General features: G+C 47.1%; 7 protein-coding genes across 8 annotated transcripts in view; 5 read left to right on the top strand and 2 right to left on the bottom strand.

The window, feature by feature from the left end:
- Positions 1–10,253, top strand: part of LOC108087936 — a 39,977-nt gene extending 29,724 nt beyond the window's left edge. Inside the window, exons 4-6 of one of the 2 annotated variants that reach the window (XM_017185524.2) lie at positions 986–1,261; positions 3,744–6,427; positions 8,752–10,253. In XM_017185524.2, coding sequence (XP_017041013.1) covers positions 986–1,261; positions 3,744–6,427; positions 8,752–9,830 — 4,039 coding nt within the window. In that variant the 3' untranslated portion in view covers positions 9,831–10,253. The remainder of the gene's footprint in view (positions 1–985; positions 1,262–3,743; positions 6,428–8,751) is intronic. The other variant, XM_017185525.2, reaches the window with a different exon arrangement.
- On the top strand, positions 6,574–8,745 carry LOC122320768. Its single transcript, XM_043209208.1, has one exon. It carries the CDS (start codon positions 6,860–6,862, stop codon positions 7,388–7,390), a length of 531 nt encoding a protein of 176 aa, XP_043065143.1. The 5' UTR covers positions 6,574–6,859; the 3' UTR covers positions 7,391–8,745.
- On the bottom strand, positions 9,908–12,195 carry LOC108087938 (WD repeat-containing protein 91; the record flags this gene model as incomplete). The annotated part of the gene is made up of 3 exons (XM_017185526.2): positions 9,908–11,647; positions 11,709–11,849; positions 11,910–12,195. Coding segments are annotated over 3 exons (1,020 nt in total), but the record flags the coding sequence as incomplete, so codon positions are not given.
- A 154-nt stretch (positions 12,196–12,349) lies between these two features.
- LOC108088008 (UPF0488 protein CG14286) lies at positions 12,350–13,090 on the top strand. Its single transcript, XM_017185620.2, has one exon. It carries the CDS (start codon positions 12,405–12,407, stop codon positions 13,002–13,004), a length of 600 nt encoding a protein of 199 aa, XP_017041109.1. The 5' UTR covers positions 12,350–12,404; the 3' UTR covers positions 13,005–13,090.
- Positions 13,091–13,205: 115 nt separating this feature from the next.
- Positions 13,206–14,528, top strand: LOC108088006 (F-box/WD repeat-containing protein 1A). The gene is made up of 3 exons (XM_017185618.1): positions 13,206–13,548; positions 13,603–14,151; positions 14,222–14,528. The coding sequence occupies exons 1-3, from the start codon at positions 13,399–13,401 to the stop codon at positions 14,447–14,449; spliced, it is 927 nt and encodes a 308-aa protein (XP_017041107.1). The 5' UTR covers positions 13,206–13,398; the 3' UTR covers positions 14,450–14,528.
- LOC108088004 (glutamyl-tRNA(Gln) amidotransferase subunit A, mitochondrial) lies at positions 14,441–17,300 on the bottom strand. Its single transcript, XM_017185615.2, has 4 exons — positions 17,164–17,300; positions 16,863–17,110; positions 16,560–16,802; positions 14,441–15,528 (listed from the first exon to the last, which is right to left on the bottom strand). The coding sequence occupies exons 1-4, from the start codon at positions 17,194–17,196 to the stop codon at positions 14,526–14,528; spliced, it is 1,527 nt and encodes a 508-aa protein (XP_017041104.1). The 5' UTR covers positions 17,197–17,300; the 3' UTR covers positions 14,441–14,525.
- Positions 15,789–16,466, top strand: LOC108088009 (NADH dehydrogenase [ubiquinone] 1 beta subcomplex subunit 11, mitochondrial). The gene has a single exon (XM_017185621.2). The coding sequence runs from the start codon at positions 15,888–15,890 to the stop codon at positions 16,341–16,343; it is 456 nt and encodes a 151-aa protein (XP_017041110.1). The 5' UTR covers positions 15,789–15,887; the 3' UTR covers positions 16,344–16,466.
- Positions 17,301–17,463: the final 163 nt, after the last annotated feature.

Genomic DNA, 17,463 nt, shown 5'->3' with positions numbered 1-17,463 from the left:
AACAAAAAATGCTTAAATAAATTAATTCAATTACGTATGAATATTTACAATGCGGCCAGGCCACACAATTATGCAAGTGTCGCCGACCCCGCGCCCTGCCAATCCATTGGCCAATGGACACGCCCGTCTCTGATATCCCGGCCATGGCTCATTTGTTCGGCTTTTTAAAATGCGGCAACTCCGAAACGGAGCAGCCACAGACGAGCCGTATTTACGCTCCACTGATTTGGAGCACGAAAAATGTGGTTGGGTGGCTGGTATTAAAGCGTAAACAAATTGTTGTTTGGATAACCACAAAAGTGCACTCCAAACTGTGCGAGGTTCCCATTCCGCCGGCAGATCGATCAGTCCGCATCTGCAGGCACTCGAAAAAACATTTCAGTTTCATAACATATGAAACAGAGTTTTCGGATTTTATATCATTTAATAAAGCTTATTTTGTATTTTCACTACCTGCTTTTATGTTATGTATTGCTTTTATTGTTATGTAACCCAATTGGTTATAATTTGTAATTTAAAATAACAAAAAGGCAGCGAACGTTCACATCATCAGGCCCTCACAAAAATGCATCGCTTTTATAACTTTTTTGATTTTAAGGAATAAACAATGTTTATTGTTTTTGTGTATACATTTGTTATTTAAATCTTTTGATCGAGCGTTGCTGCATATCTTTTGTTTAGTATAGTTATAGTAATAGAAACTTTTAAAAAAATAATTTTTGGTTAATGACTTGGGAATAATTTGTACATTTTCTAAATTATCTTATGTTGAAAATTCTTTAAGTCTTTTTAATCTTTCAAACATCTGCAACTCAAGGTCTCATTAAAAATTGTTGTATAAATACACTAACAATCTAGATCTGAAAATTAGATTGCCAGAAGTCTATTTAGGGCAGATCTTACAAAACAATAGCTCTTTAAATCATTTTAAAATCATGATAAATGGCGTAGCTAAACAATTAATGTGTTCTCCCGCCCACAACAGATACCCCGCCGAATTGATTTCGGTGAACACCAGCGGGAAGCACTTCCAGCGGATGTGTGCGGCTCGGAAGTCCACCAGCGGAGGATATGCGGGCGGAACCACGGCCGGATCCTCGAGCAGCACCTCGCCGGAGAACGCCGGCCAGGCGGAGGGCAACAACCTGGACGACAACGTGCAGACGGTCAGCCGGAGGTCAAGGTCGCGGAAGGTGCGCGGCAAGCGGCGGAACACGATAGCCGGAATCGACCAGAAGGAGATCCAGGATGCGGCCAATGGGTATGTGATCGCAGCTCTCTACCGATCCGTCTTTATGTGTTTCCATATACGGATTCGGACCTGTTACTTCCTTTCCCACTTTCGTTCGCCTCTCGAACTGTACATAAAGCCATACTAAACCTCGTATATACATGTGTACATACACCCTGGATTAGTTCCCCACGGATCTTTCCAGAGATCCCCGTCATTTACAATCGTATTATCCGACTTATTCTCAATTGCATTTTCTTATGAGATTATTGTGATCAGCCCAGTTAGCTGAACAATTTGTTATGCTGTTTAGTTTTCTTCGTTTGCCTAATTTCGTGTACTTTAATTGCGCCTTTTTTTGTTTAAACAATTGCCTGGCCGACTGTAAAAATCGGAGTATTACGCCATTAACTATTAGCGTATACATATATATTATTTGCCCAATTAGCAGCACAAATTGCATGCCACCAACTGAATGTGTCTAAATTACGATTAAACTAAAATTGAATGTTGTACAGAGAAAAATTGTAAATAAATTGTGTTCATTAGCCGTACGTAATTAGAAACTCTAGCCAAATTCAGATTTCAGCCGCCTTTTGTTGCGAATTTGAGTTCGAAAACGATTTGGCAGCGGAAACTTAATGCCTTTTTGGATGATTTTCAAAAGCGAGTTTGCAAACAGCCTAACAAATTAAACAAATTTTCAGCAGCCGCATAATAAATAATTTTCTTAACACACATACACACAGTCATACACCTCATGATCCATCCGAGACACCCACCCCAATCGCCGCCCCCGCATTGTTATCCTGGTCGCGAACCACCCACACACATCGGCAACATTTGTTGCCAGCAACATTGGAGCTTGTTGGCCAGGTCTGTCAGTCAGTCGGCCCACTACTCTCGGCCATTTTCTGGTGCATCATCAGCATAAATCATGCGAGAGAGGCTGGAACCGTAGGATTTGCCAAAAGCCAACGGCAACAAAAGCCCCGCAGTAACAAACCAAAAACACCAGCCAAACTAGCAACAGCAACAACATTTGTCGCAGTCGAGATGTTTTTACTTGGGCTCACTGCTTTTCCTGGGCTTTTCAAACGGCACACACGACGCCTTTTGCTAAAAGTTTCATAAATCTTATTTTGTTTTGTTGGCCCGACTTTCGGCTGGCGTCTGCCCACCAACTTTAACTCAGTCCCGAGCTCGGCGACGGCGTCATTCCATTTGACTGCGTTCTACATTACTATAGACCACGCTATGCTGTGCTGTGTGTGCAACTTGAGACCCCAACTCAAAACAAACTTACTGCCAAGCACACATATACATATACGAGTGCCCCATTATGTCAATGCTGTTCAATATCTGTGCGATCAGCAGTCGAAAATGCGGAGCACAGCGAAAACTTTGAGCACCGGCCAGTGGCTGTCAAACTGTAAGTGCATTTCGTGATTGCCTGTTTCGGTTGATACACAGAGAGAAGTTCTTTACCTTTTAGACCTACAATTTTTTTAAGCTATTTGATTTTATAATTGAACTCAGAATTTAAAACAGGTAAACCAAGAGAATTTAAAACCACCAAATCATAAAGAAACTCTTAAACTTATAAAGGATTCTTAATCAAAAAGTATACATTTTTATTGCAGATTTCGTAACTTTGTTACATTTTAACAAATATATTCTTAAATGCAAATATTTTGGCTTCAACATACAAATTAAAATATGTCGTTCTGATATCAGAATATTTTTATAAGAAATCTAGATTTTTTCTTCCTGTTTACTGAGATACATTGGAAATGTTTTAGCAATGACTTCACTTTGGGCCCCCGCCCCTCTACAAATCTTTGAAATCCCCTTGATTCAAGTTGTTTGCTGGCCCAGAATCGAAATGAGTCGCCTTCTTATCGCCAATATTGTGCGTTCCCTCCTCCCGATCGATCCCTGCATGCCGCACAGATTGTGGGGGAAGAATTCTGGGAGAATTTACCCACTCGAAAACTTAGATGTTGTAATCGCCTTTAATAATCCACTGAACAGCCTCGGCAGCAGAATGGGGAAAATGAAAAATACAAATGTATTCGGGAAAATTAAACTTTGAACCGTGCCATTAATTAATTTTCAGCCCGATGTTGTTGTTGTTGTTACGTTTTTCCCCCAGGCACGTCGTGTATTTAGCATCTGTGTGTGCGTGCGTGAAATTAACCAGAACCATAAATTTAAAACCGAATCAAAGTCAAAATCAAAATCATGTCTGAAAATTGCTCACAATAATTTCCATGAGGAAGGCAAGTCTGTACTACTCATTCTCCCTCTCTCTCTCTCCCTCTCACTCACTCTGTCTCTATCACTCTTCCCCTTCATCTGCCACATGTCCATCCATCATTACCAAAAATGCTAACCAAATACCAAACATATTTTCTCTTTTATGTTCTCTCCTAAACACAACAAACATATTTTGCACACAAAACCAAAAAAATTCAACCAAAAACCACAAATAATTCCACCATGTAAACAGCAATGGGGAGTCGAAGAATGCCTCGAATGCCACTTCGCCGGTGGCGCAGGTTCACCAGGCGGAGTCCTCCTCTGCGGATGCCAAGAAGTCCAAGAAATTCGGACGCAGCAAGTCCAGCGACATCTTAAAAAAGGAATCTGCTGCCTTGCCCTACGACAAGGGGAAGAACACGCTGACCCGGTTGAATTCCCTGAAGCAGTGGGGCCGGAATCGCTTCAAGTTCATGCAGCGCACCGGGGAGCTGGGCGACCAGCTGGACACCAGTGGCTGCAGCTCGCAGAACAGTTCCGCGGAAAAGGCGGACAGCCACCATGGCTCGCCGGGATCGGGCGAGACGCCCAAGCGGGACATCGACGACGAGTGCGTGGTGCATCACCTGGTGGCCCAGAAGAGTGAATCTCGGTTTTCGCACGAACGAAAGCCCTCGTATTCCTCTTCGGAGAAGAGCATGAGTGTGTCCAGCAGTGGCCAACTCCGGGGCAGACTGCAGCTCTCCTCCGGACCGCTGGCGGCGGCCCATGTCAAGATGCGGGAAACGGCCACGTTGAACAGGCAGCGGCGGAATGGCCTGCATGCTCTCGCCGGCAAGGAGGAGCAGCCCCACTCCTCGAGCGGCAACTGGAGTGCCAGCTCGGAGTCGGGACGCGCCTCCATTGGCAGCGAGATCACCATGCAGCCCAAGTCGAGTGCCTCGAGCACCTCGTTGAATGTGTCCAGTTTCCAGCCGGGAGGAGCGGGCAGTGGTCCCCCGTCTTCGATGTTGAGCAGAAGGCGCTTCCTGAACACCTCCGCCTCGAGCAGTGTGACCAGTGAGGGCACTGCCACCCCGGAACTCCAGGCGGAGGCGGGTGCGTATCCAGGTCACCTGGACGATGAGACCAGTTCCGCTTACAGCTGCGACACCGAGGGATACTACACCTCCTTCCACATGGACAGCGGACTGCGCACTCTGAAGGAGGAGGAGCCTTCTCCCTTGCCGGGAACCCCACAGCAGGCCAGTCTGCACACCAGCAGCTACTCCTTCGGCAGCCAGTCCAACCAGACGGTGCTCAATGCGGAGAGCGAGTACGAGCTGTTCGGCAGGGGATCCACCTCCACCACCACCAGTTCGGCGGGCACCGTGTGCACGGCTCTGATGAGCGGAGCGGCCGCTGGACCGGATGTGCCCGAGCGGAGCAGCTCGCTGGGCAAGCACAGTGGCCAGAGCAGGAGCCAGAGCACCAGTGCCAGCAGCAGCACGCTGGAGAGGAGCTACAGCAGCAGCACCATCGGGAGCACCTTGGAGCGCACGGGTACGATCAAGAGGAACGTGAAGATGTCGCCGGCCAAGGGAGAAATGCCGGAGAAGGAGGGCCAGCAGGAGCAGGACCAGCAGCAGCAGCTGGAGTTCTCCGAGAGCTCCGACCTGGAGGGCGTGGAACGCATCGAGAGGATCAAACAGAAGACGGCCATCAGCTCCAAGAGGATTCCCTCCATGTGCATCATTACACCGACAACCAGCGACGACGATGAGCACCAGGCCAATGACCCGAACCGAACGCTCACCAGTCTGACCATTGAGGTGGACCAGGAGCCGGAGGAGGACGAGCCGGAGCAGAAGACGCCCACCAACAGCAAGGACCACAACCTCAACGAGCTTAAGCAGACGCCCACGAAGGCGCTCAGCGGCATGTTTGAGAAGCTCCGGGTGAAACTGGTTCCGGGCAAAAGCTCCCCCGCGAAGAACCAGATCCAACCGAAGCCCGCCAACGCGAGCGCCGTGAATGACGACGAGCTTTACGATTTTGCCGGCGAGTACGTCACTATAGCAGACATCAGCAACAACAACAACAATAACATTAACAACGGCAACCGAAGGCCCACGGGAATGGGTATATACTATTCCAATGACATAGTTTCCAAGAGGGTTGAACCCACGTCCGAGTACGTTTCGCTGAACGAGCTGCCGCAGCACTTGCGTCGGCATGCGGTCTCATCGCCGCCGGAGAGCGAGTCCTGCGCACAACAACAGTTACGGGCACAGGAGCAGCTGCCAGGAGCCGAGCAGCCGGCAGCTGCCGCCCAACCGAGCGCCCAGCCACCCCTAAGCGGCAGGATGAGCGGCCAGGGCGAGGGGGTGCCGATGTACGCGGAAATCGGCGAGCTAAACGAGGAGAAGTCGCTCGCATCGCAGGCGAGTCGTCGACTGCGCCCGAACGCCGAGGGGAAGCTGGTCTACGACTCCGACAGTCTGAAGCGGCGCAAGGGCGCACACACCACCTTCGCACCTGGGCCGTACGTGAAGGAAACCGAAAGTGCGCTCCACAGTGCAGAAAGTGCAGCGACGGCGGCAGCATCAGCGGATTCGGGAATCACTACTGGAACAACAACTAAGAGCGCCAAGCTTTTACTACTCAGCGGAGGCGGACTAATCGCTGGCAATCGCAAGGTGGCCAATGTGAGGCCCATTGTGGCCAAATCACCGCTCAGCAGGAACACCGGCGGCATGGCCGCGTATCAGGCAGCCAGCAGCTACCAGGATCAGAAGCAACTGCTGGCCAACCGAACGAATCCCTTCTACGAAACGATTGCCGCACCCGTGGCCAACTTGATGATGCCCTCGCCGTCGGGGAAGTCGAACTCCTCGACGGGCTCGACGGCCACCAGTTCCTCCTCGTCGGCATCGGGCCACTCCGGTGAAGAAGGTAAGCCAGAGCAGCCAGCGACGGAGCAGAGCTGCCCCACCGCTCGCCCACCCAACACCCCGTCCTGTCCCCCTGTAAATAACACCGAAAACAGCACCCTTAATCAGCACATAGCCAGCAAGTCAGTGGGCAGCATATCAAGTGTGAGGGAGCAGCATCAGCAGCAGCAGCATCAGCAGCAAAACCCCAAAGATTGCCAGTCGAAAGTGAGGGTTGTTGAAATGGAAACTAACCCCATGGGGGTGAATTTCAGCGGGGGGAGCAAGTGCCACCCCTGCCGCCGAGGGCGAAAGTAAATGGTAAAGCGCCCCCAGCGAAGCTCCCCTATCGATTGACCCAATTGCGCTGCACTTTTCCAATCCCGGCCAGCCGCGCACCGCCCTCAAGCGGAACAACAGCTACCGGCTGGCCAACGACGAGCTGAAGCTGGAGATGAACAAGGAGAACCTCTCGGTGTCCTTCGGCTGTGAGAGAGCACCTAGTTCGGGTGCAATGCCCCCAAGTTCCGTGCAGCACGCAACAAGTTCCCTCAAGCTGCGCAACCTGAGCAACCACCTGCCCGCCACCCACTCACCTGGCGGTGGTGGTGGCGGTGGGTCGGAGCGAAGGATAGCCAAGTCCTTTGAGCGCCTGGTGGATGAGTTCTCGCTGTCGCTAACCACCGGTGACGATTCCTCGTATCTGAAGAACAAGTCGCTCGAGAACTTCGATGACTCACCAGCCCTTTTGTCCGTGCTGGCTGCCGAACAAAAGCCAGACGAAAACTCCGACTCGGGCCCCGAGTCCGAGGAGGATGAGGAGGAAGCAGCTCCACCTCGTCTCCCCCTGCCAGCCCAGAAGTATCACAAGTCCTTTGTCGACAGCGTGCTGCTGCGTCCCTTCAAAATTATCCTGCCCAGCGACGAGAACGGCAACCGTCGCCAGCGCATTTTGCAGAAATTCGAGGTTACCGAGATCTGGTAGTTAGCCCCTTTTCTTGCCTCTTGAGCAAACACTACACCACAATTGCCGAGATTGGCACGGCTCAAAGGAGCGCCACACCAGACCAGACCCTCGAGCCACCTAGTGTGTGGGCCTCATTAAAGTTGCATGCACTTGGCCAGACGCGTTCGTGTTCAATTGGCCAAGTTGGGTCAGCCCGTCCCGGGGTTCAATGTCCAATCCTTCCACACTTGATATGCTGCTCGAAGGCGAGCTCCTATTTTCAAAGTTAACTTCCCTGAATCACTAAGTTTATATGTCAGCTGGCTTGCAAGACTAAATACCTTACTCTGTTTATACAGTTCGGACCACACAGAACTGAAAATTATAAAAGATACACTCTTTATTTCCAATCGAACCGTTTGTATAAACAAAGTAACAATGCCTTTTGTTTTGTAATTTATTTCCGCCGAATTAAGCTCGTTTAATCAGTTAATTAACTCCTTTTTTGTATGTGTTTTTAACCCTAGCTTTAGTGATTAATAAATGTTAATTGTTTACTCCTAAAAGCGTTTGTAACTAATTATAATTAACATAAACCAACACATGACTATTGTACATTTTGTAAAGTTTTTTGCACCGTTCACGTCTTGTACATCGAAATAATACTCAACTATCACGATTAGTACGTAAGCTTAAGTTCGCCCACGACTATGATGCTAATTTTTCGAGTATTTGATTTCACATCTACTCATTTTTCAAAATTAACGGATTGTGAGGCGTGCAAAAGACTTCTACTGCAGTTTCCTAACCATTTGCTTGTGTGTTTGTCTATGTTAAATTGTAGTAGTAGTTTTTTGCACGCCGTTCCTCCGACTAACGAATGATCAGTAGTGGCACGAGTAGTTTGAAAGATTAGCACATGGTTCAATCAGTTAAGTTCTCGGCTAAGTTCAACCCACATTCCATATACGAAATTCAATTTACCACCGATCGTAAGTAATGTTTTTACAAAAAAAAAAAGAATAAATCGAAAAGAAACCAAAATTCGGCATTGACATTATCATTGGCATTTGGTCTAAAGGTAAAGGAACTCCCATTATTATAGTCGAACCATCCCACCCAAAGCATTCACAACCATATTCGCATTTGCATCCCAGCACCCAAGCACCATTTGGCATTTGTAAATATTCGCTCAGCTCATGGGGATTTGGGGGATTCCCAGGTAATGTCATCCGAAACACCAAGGTACGTATGGAACCGCTTGCCCCGAACGCCTGATTTTAGTTGATTACCCTAACGAACCGCACTTGAAAACGCTTACTAATTCGAAAAAGAGAATATTGGTATCAGAATCTCATCTTCAGCTTCTAATTCCCTTTTGAATGCTCTTCCATCCGCAGGGTATCAACGTTTCTCTAATATCTATGAGCAAGTGCAGCCAGCACCGAGCACCCAGCCAAAGGAAGATGCGACTGCCACGCCCTTCCAGCGCAGTGCGCCCATCTACTGGACGCTGCAGAGTCGACGCAGCCAGCCAAGGCCACAGCCGACTGGCAACGTGACCTGTCGGGATGACCTCTATGCCACGCCCATTCGACGTGCCGACCGATTGCCACGCCCAGTGGCTGCAGCAGCAGCATCACCTGCAGCCGAAGGCAACAGGAGCAACATATCGCCAATTGTGCCAAGGAATCGAGCAGGAGCCTTCCTCACCTCCACGCCCACGAGGAGCGGAGAGGGGGAGCGAGATCCGGAGAACACCCAACTTCCCCCCATGAAACAGCCATCGCGCAACTGGACAGACGATGCCCCCGAACGCCTCAACACCTGTGCCGATCGCATTGGCCAGAGCAAGACCACGCTGATGGACTTTAAGAAGCTACTGCTGGCCAAGTCCGCCAAGGCGAGTCCTGTCCAACGAAAGGTATCCGCCGTGGAGCTGCTGAAGAAGTCAACCCCAAGCGCACCCAACCCGCCCCCCGTCTTGAAATCAACTGGAGCTGGGCAGAAAGTAACATCCGCTGGAAGCAAACCCACAATCAACAGCAGCCTCAAGCTGCTGGACCTGAGTGGCTCGCCCAAAACGTTCGCCAACCGGAGGATGCTGCGCCAGGGACAGTTTGGATCTCCCTCTAAGACCTTCGCCCCAAAGGTGCGAGGACCAGTGAATATGGTAGCTGCTGCAGCAGCACCACCGCGAACGGACATCATGTCCACTACGATTCCAGAGGCGAATAGCGAGGAGGATCACTCCAACACCAGCGGAGGATCAAGGGCCAGCTCTGAGGCGGGCGAGACCACAGCACCCTCAAGTTTCGACCTGAAGCGAAACTTTTTCTTGCAAACCGAGGAGAACAACTTCATGCGCGGAGAGTTGAAGCCCAGTTTTGCCAGGACAAATGGAGCAGGAGGAGTGGCTAGCACCGAAGGCAACAAGTATGTGGCAGCTCCACTGCCATCCTTCGAAACGGCATTGTAGAGTGGGTCAAACCCACTGCTGTAGCCAGCGATTATACATATTCCATAAGAAAACGATCAAATTATCGAGATGAGCAATTCCCTTCCGTAGCCAAGCCGAAACTGCATTTATTGACGGACGGAAACGAGTCAAAAGCGATGCTACTTTATGCAACATATACATATATCACTATATATACACAACACCTTTATACAATAAACTGTATTTTTTAAATTGTGCTGCTTGTATAAACGGAGATGTTTTATACACGAATACAAATCGTCTATACACCTACAATATATTTATTTGTAATTTTACGTTATTTATTGCAATTATGTATTACGCTACACGCATTGCTCTTTGTTTTGTAGTACAACACTTGTACGTCTACGAACTGATGAGAATCGCTTATAAATTAAACACATTGGATAACATACTTGATAATACTTGGCAGTTTTTCTTTGGAGGGTATATTTGCCTATATGGGGTTCTCTAATGGTCGATTTTATCTTGGTTGCATTCCCAAAGCTTTATGAAACTCCACTCTCGACAGCAAAGTTTGGTTTAAAAATTTGAAAATATCGGCAAAAAAAAAACCTAATGATAACTAGTATATTCTCGATTTGTAACTGGTCTCCCGACTCATCAGGGAAAACCACATGGCATCAGCCTAGGCGGTGAACGGGGACACAGCTTTGGATTCTAAATTAAACAATAGTTAATTGACTAGACTCGCATTTAAGACTCACAAGACTTTCCATAAAAAATGTGTGGCATACTTTTCGGAACAAATAAGAAATTCGAACTATACTATACTACTATAGCTTTATGTTCGCCTGGTGCTTCAAAATGCATTTGGTCCAAAAATTGTGGACTTGGCTGACCAATTTTGATGAGTGCAATTAGGACTGAGACTTAAGAACCAGTTCTACAGAATGCATTAGTTGGTGGCCGAGAGCCATATCGTATTCAGAGAACTTTACTACAAAACTACAATTTTTGGGAATTTATTTTTTTTAATTCAAGTAAAATATTCTTAAATTTACGTTGCTGATTTTAAGCTTTAAATAAGGAATGCTGGTGATGTACTAATTTAAAAACTAAGAATTAATGTACTCACTAATTTGTTCGACCAGAATTTGATCATATTATAAATTGTCTTTCTGATGATAATTTAAAGGTATTGCTACACAAAGTTGTATCCAACCTGTAAATACAGATAGCACGGCTTATTTACTGATCTTTTTAAATCCAACTGCGTCCCACGCTTCCTGATCTGCGTTTAGAGGACTTATCGCCAAGGGAACTGGCTGTCTGGTCCTTGCGCCCCATTACAGGCGAACTGCCGGAACCGATGTTTCGGATGAGCAATTTGAGACCCCGGGCTTGGGCATCGCTCGCTTGGCTTACGCTGTTTGCCTCGGATGCAATAATGCAGAAGTCATCAACGATATGGCCAGGAGGACTGATATCGAAGGGCAGAATGTCGCTTAGGCTCTGCTGTTGGCGATAGACGCTCCGCCTGCGAGCGCCACCATCAGCACCACCGAGAGAGCCTCCGCTGGCACTGGTGACCGAAGTTCCCGGCTGCTGATTAGTAACCTGGTGCAACTCCTGCTGCAGGTTTAGCAGGCGTGTGCGCAGTGCGGCGTTGTCCTCGCTAAGGCGTTGCATGTGAGCTGCCTCTTGCTCCGCCCGGACAAACGTGGGCTGCGGCAAGCACTGGTAAACGGTGGTCAGAAAGTTGCGCATCGACAGGAGAAGTGTATCCTGCCATTGTTTGGTGAAAAACAGGGCAAAGGTAGGCGACTCCTCAGCGTTTTTGCAAAAGGGGAAATCTGCAATAAAATAGTGGTCGTCAAGGAAGGCTTACAAATGGAATATTCAATATCAACTTACAGAACCAATCCTTCCATTCGCTCTGCTGCTGCAGTTCACCTGCCAGCTTGCTAAAGAACTCGGACACCTTTTCGGAACGATTGCTGCTGTAGGCGGTTATCAAGTAGTACTTTAGCAAGCTGTTTTCCAGTTTCTTGACGGCTGCAGGGGATTAACGATGAGTAATGTTATGAGAATAAGTATTGACAGTATTGAGCTTACCAACGGCATAAGTGTGCTCTAATTTGGAAAATATGTTATTGTCTAGATGGAACCATAAACTTCTCAGAGTCTGAAGGTCGGAATTTTGAACAGCATTATTGAATTGCTCCAGAATTCTTTCCGCCCTAAAGTGTTGGTCCTTTTCAGTTCGTTGTTCCAAGTCCAAGGCTTTTAAAGTACTCGAGAATCCACGGAAAACTAGGTACTCCCTTAAAAGGTTGTCCAAAAAAAGCAACTTGTGCCATTTCTTTGAATTTATGTCCCTTTTTTGTATTTTGACTGCAGTTTAACTATTACAATAAATCGTTGAATCGTAGTTGAAGAAAAAGACAATCAGCTGGTAGATAAAAGTTGCCAGATAGCTAAATAAGAAAGTATGGCTTATTAACAACAACAATTTTCAGTATATTTAAAAATGACTGGAAATCGAACTGAATGCTAACAAGGTCACACTTATTCCGCGAGCACATTTTGTAAACATTGAAATCCATAAATATGCACAAGCGAAGAACTGCCAAGTCAATAAATAAACCACCACCGATCCAAGGACCAGTGAAGAAACCCGTGCCAGTAGCGGAACCTCCGATCGACGAGGACCTAGTCACTCAATTTGAAGTGGAGCTCTGCTGGTGTGTGCAGCAACTGCAGATTGCCCTCGACAGCGGAAAACTAAGCCAGAAAGTGGCCGAGGATACCGCCAAGAATTTGAAGATCCTGACCAGCACAACAGCCCCGCTCATTAGGAAGCGCCAAGTGATGAAACTATCCATGGGCGACTACCGATCGAAAATGCAAGAGGAGGAACGCAAAATGGTGCTGGCCTCCAAGCAAATTAAGTTTACACCTACCACTGACACAACCAGGAAGTCTAGCTTCGTAAAAAAGTCCGCGCTTCTGACTTCTGGAAAGGATTTCCGCTTCGACTTTGCTTTGCCCTCGGAAGACACTAATAAAAAGGAGTCTCATCCGGAAACAAACTTTAAATTCAGCAGTCTTCAGCAGGACAATTCCGGAAGCCCTTTTAAGTTCAACTTTTCCATCGAAGAGGATTCGGCCAATAATATCAACTTCAAAGGCTTGAATTTAAATAATTAGTTTATAATAAGAACGGCTGAAAAGAACCGGATAATGTTTTTTTTATATCCAAATAAAAGGCTAATACAAAAATGTTCAATACTTAATAAGAACTCTTTTAAAATTAAGAAGTTTAAAACTTTATAACTGTGTGGCTATATCAGCATTTTAAAGTAATGAAAATCAGCTCAGGTTAACTCTTTTTGAATTCGCAAGGTTTTATTGCAAATTTAAAGAATTAATTTTGGAGAGCGACTTAAAAAATGTATATATTTAGAACGCCACTAAACACTTTACTAAATCTGTGAACATTAACTTATCCCGGCTAGTGTTCGTGGTTTTTATTTATAGACTTGCAGAGAGCGATTCCATGCCATACACATGTATATTTTGATCATGTCGGAAGACTGATGGCATGGGAAACGCTCAGTCCGCTCTGAATCGCCAAATGGCCAACAACGCGCGTATCGAACACACGTCCTCCGAGGGACATGAAGGGGATGCCACCTGCGTTGCGTATTTCGACGGGCAGCTGTTCTCCGGAGGCGCCGACGGTAAAATCCGAGTGGGTATCTTAGGACTGCTTTAATGCCTGTCTACATAGCCCAATTCCTTGCAGATTTGGTCACCGGAATTGCAACTACTAGCCACTGTGAACGCTCACGAGGCTTACATATACTGCATGGCCATTAATCAGCACGGAAAGTTATATTCAAGCAGTTGTGACGGCCAGGTGCGCTTTATGCTACCTCCTTATGGAGACGAGGCAGTCCAGGAACTCTTTCGCTGTGACGACGCCATCCAGGCCATGTACTGTGATGGATCTGTGCTTTATACGGGTGATGACAAGGGCGTGGTGACCACCTGGAGCAACGACCGAATGCTCTTTAAATACAACCTGGTGGAGGAAGTCAAATCGCTGGCTGGGGAGCAAAAGCTTATTTATACGGTTCGCGATCTAGACGTGGTGATTTCCCAGGTGACGGAGGGCAAGTCCGGAAAATATAGCAACAAAGCGGTGATTGCAGGAAAGTCTCCGCTTCGTCTTCTTGGACCAATTGTGAATGGAAAGCGCAGCTTCCTTGCCTTTCCGGATCGATCTGGGATGGGTCTACAACTGGTCAATAATTTGCCGCAGCAACAGTATGCTCTAATCTGGCACTTGCCGGTGAGTTAAGTTCTAACTTAATAAATATAAGTTCCTGGATAAGATAAATGATATATTAAACACATTACAGGAGTGCCACGAGTGGATTGTAAATGCCATTAGCGGAGATGAAGCCTTTCTGTACTCCGGAGGTTATGATAAAAAAGTCAAGGCATGGACCGATCTGGGATCAAAACAGCCGAAAGCCTTAGGTGAAGTGGATGTGGGTAGCTGGGTTAACAGCATATGCATTGGCGACAACAACACAATTTATATAGCGGGCAGTGATGGTTTTATACGCAGTGCAAAGTTTGTTTAGTTCGTTGTTTTTAATCTTTGTAACCTTTTAATGTTAAACATAATTTATTAAAGACCAGAATAAAATTAGATTCATTTCACACACTGGCTTTTAACTGTTGCCTGTGCTCCAGGCTATCGAATCCCACCTGGTCCTCGATCCAGCGAGCCACGGTGAGCAGTAACTGCTCGTTGAGACTGTTGCTCATTAGCTGAAGGCTGAGTGGTAAGCCAGCTTGCGACAAGCGAATGGGTATGGATACGGCAGGAATACCTGCCATGTTGGCTGGCTGAGTGCAAAAGTCCTGCACGGCACACTGATCTCTGTTGGTGAGGGAGGCAAAATCCTTGTAAAGTGGTGCCTCTGTGAGAGTTGTTGGTGTGAGAAGAATGTCCACGCGTTCCTCTTTGGCAGAAGTCTCGAACACTTTTACAAAGTCTTCTGCGATTAGCCGGCGAACCCGTAAAGCCTTCTCAAAGTAGTGTTCGTAGTTCTTTCTTAACAATAAGAAGTTTCCGGTTAGAATGCGTGTCTTTACTACCTCGTTGAATCCCTCAGCTCGGGAAAGAGCATACAACTGCTCTGTACTACGCTCGTCTGAAGCTCTATGGCCGTACTCGATGCCGTCGTATCTTGCCATATTACTGGCCACCTCGCACTGATTGAGAATCGAGTATACGAAAATACTTGCTGCCGTATTTGGCAATGAAACTTGTCGCACTGATGCGCCGCTACCCTCCAGGAGATCGGCCACCTTTGACCACGTTTCCAACACCTCAGCTGATAGACCCTGACAGTGGTATTCTTTCGGTATTCCTATGCGTACAGTGCTAAGATCAATTTGTCCGATCTCCGGCAGTTTCAGCTTTGTGAACGGTTTTCTAATGGTGGTAGAGTCCAGTTGATCCGGACCAGCCACTGCATTCAGCACCTCCACGCAGTCGCTAACTGAGCGGGCGAAAATGCCGGGCACGTCCATTGAGTTGACCAGTGGGATGAGGCCATGACGCGAAACCAAACCGTAGGTAGGTTTCAAGCCAACCACTCCGCAGTAGGAGGCGGGATTACGGGTGGAGCCACCAGTGTCCGAGCCAATGGCACTGAAATAAAACGAAGAAAGAATAGACAGTTTTATAATATAAAAAATATATGTAACCAGCAAAATTTCATACAAGATAGAATCGTAAAATATAAAGTTATTTATGTGCAACATTATTTTATGACCTAGCACGACGTTAATTTATAAAAATAACGGATATTATTTAGATTTCTTAAATTTGAATAAAAGCTAGTTCCATAAAAGCGGCCAAAACAAAAAATACCGCATCGAGTGGGCAGCCTCATAGGCCAGCTGACAATGTGCGTAAACGTTCACACTGCGCAGCTGTCAGAAGTCGAACGATCAAAGAAAAACTCGCTTATTTACTAAATTTGCGACTCAAATTGCTGCCCCGAAGCGATGTCTGCGCTCTTCCGTCTGACCAGCCGCGCCGTGGCGCTGCAGCGTTCCCAGCTGTTGGCCAATCAGGCGGCAGTGGTCCGCGCCATTAACACGTCCCCAAAGAAGGACGAGACCATTGCGGCACCCACTTCAATTACCACTGAGGACTTTGCCAATCCGAGCCCAAAGAACTGGCAGAGCTACGGATTCGATTACAAGGACCAAGTTGAGGACCGCAAGGCCACGAAATCGACGTTCTTCGTCACAGTTACGCTGTGCCTTGTGTGGGGCACCTTCTATTGGGCCTACCTGCCTGACACCCAGTTCCGCGATTGGGCCCAGCGTGAGGGATTCCTAGAGCTGCGTCGTCGCGAGCAGGCCGGCGTGGATTTGGTCAGCCCAAACTATGTGGACCCCGCAAATATAACGCTGCCCTCGGACGAGGATCTGGCCGACACCGAGATCATCATCTAAACATTTAGTGCATCTATCCTTAGTCTGTTATGTAATGCGAACGAAAAGCGCGGCCAGTGCGTATCCGCATAGTTATCCGTTAATAAAACTGCAAGTCTCGGCGTGGACAAAGCTGGCTATGAATCCTCTTGTGATTAATTTCTACTTTATACGAAAATATAGCCTTTCCTCGTATTTGAGGTTAGGTGGTCAAAACATAAACAAGCGAATACTTACGCATAACAAATACCCGCGGCTACGGCGGATGCAGAGCCTCCAGAACTACCTCCAGCGATGCGCCAGTGATCCTGATCTAGTTCCTCGCTCCATATGTTTTTGGTTGGTCCGTATAAAGAGTCCACAGTGCCAGCGCCCATGGCAAACTGATCCATGTTAGTCTTCCCAAGTATTACAGCGCCAGCTTGTTTAAGCCTAGAACACACAGTAGCATCATAAGGAGGCACAAAGTCCTGCAGCATCCTGGCAAGAAGATATATAAGGATAAAAATATTCTATTGTTTGTGTAACTTTAATTCCTACCGCGAGGCACAGGTTGTGTGGACGTCTTTGGTGCAAAAGTTATCCTTGATGGCAATAGTTACTCCGTCTAAGGTGCCATTTGGATGCTTTTGCTGATAGCGCTGCTCCGATTCTTGGGACTGTTGGATCGCCTGTTCTGGTGTGAGACGCACAAAAGCATTTAAGGTCGTCAATCGAAGCGCGTCCTCCAGAGCCTGCTCCGTAACCCGGCGAGGAGACAACTGGCCATCCGCATAACTGGCCGTTAGCTGATAAATTTAATGGTTTATAATGATTTTGGACGGATGATGAATTAACCAACCTGCTTAATACTCCACTGCAGGTGACGCCGCATTCTTAGGAATTAAAGTTCAGCGGGCTACTGGTTTAATCACCCGGTTCTTGAACACCTATTCGTTGAAGAAATCATAACAAATAAATTCAAGTTGCAAGAGTGGTTCGTTTATTTGGTATTTTTTATGTTTTGGTGCCAAAATGTATGGGCACACCAAAGCTCATAGGCGTTACTGTGGGGACTTACAAAAAAGTATAGTTTTAAATATTTCTTATTTGTAATTGATTAAGGGATCGTATATTTTAGTTTAGTATATAAAATGCCAAT

Source organism: Drosophila ficusphila, unplaced genomic scaffold (genome assembly GCF_018152265.1).
Source record: "Drosophila ficusphila isolate 14025-0441.05 unplaced genomic scaffold, ASM1815226v1 contig_791, whole genome shotgun sequence".
Classification (NCBI taxonomy): domain Eukaryota; kingdom Metazoa; phylum Arthropoda; class Insecta; order Diptera; family Drosophilidae; genus Drosophila; species Drosophila ficusphila.
This window is presented reverse-complemented; position numbering and strand designations above follow the sequence as displayed.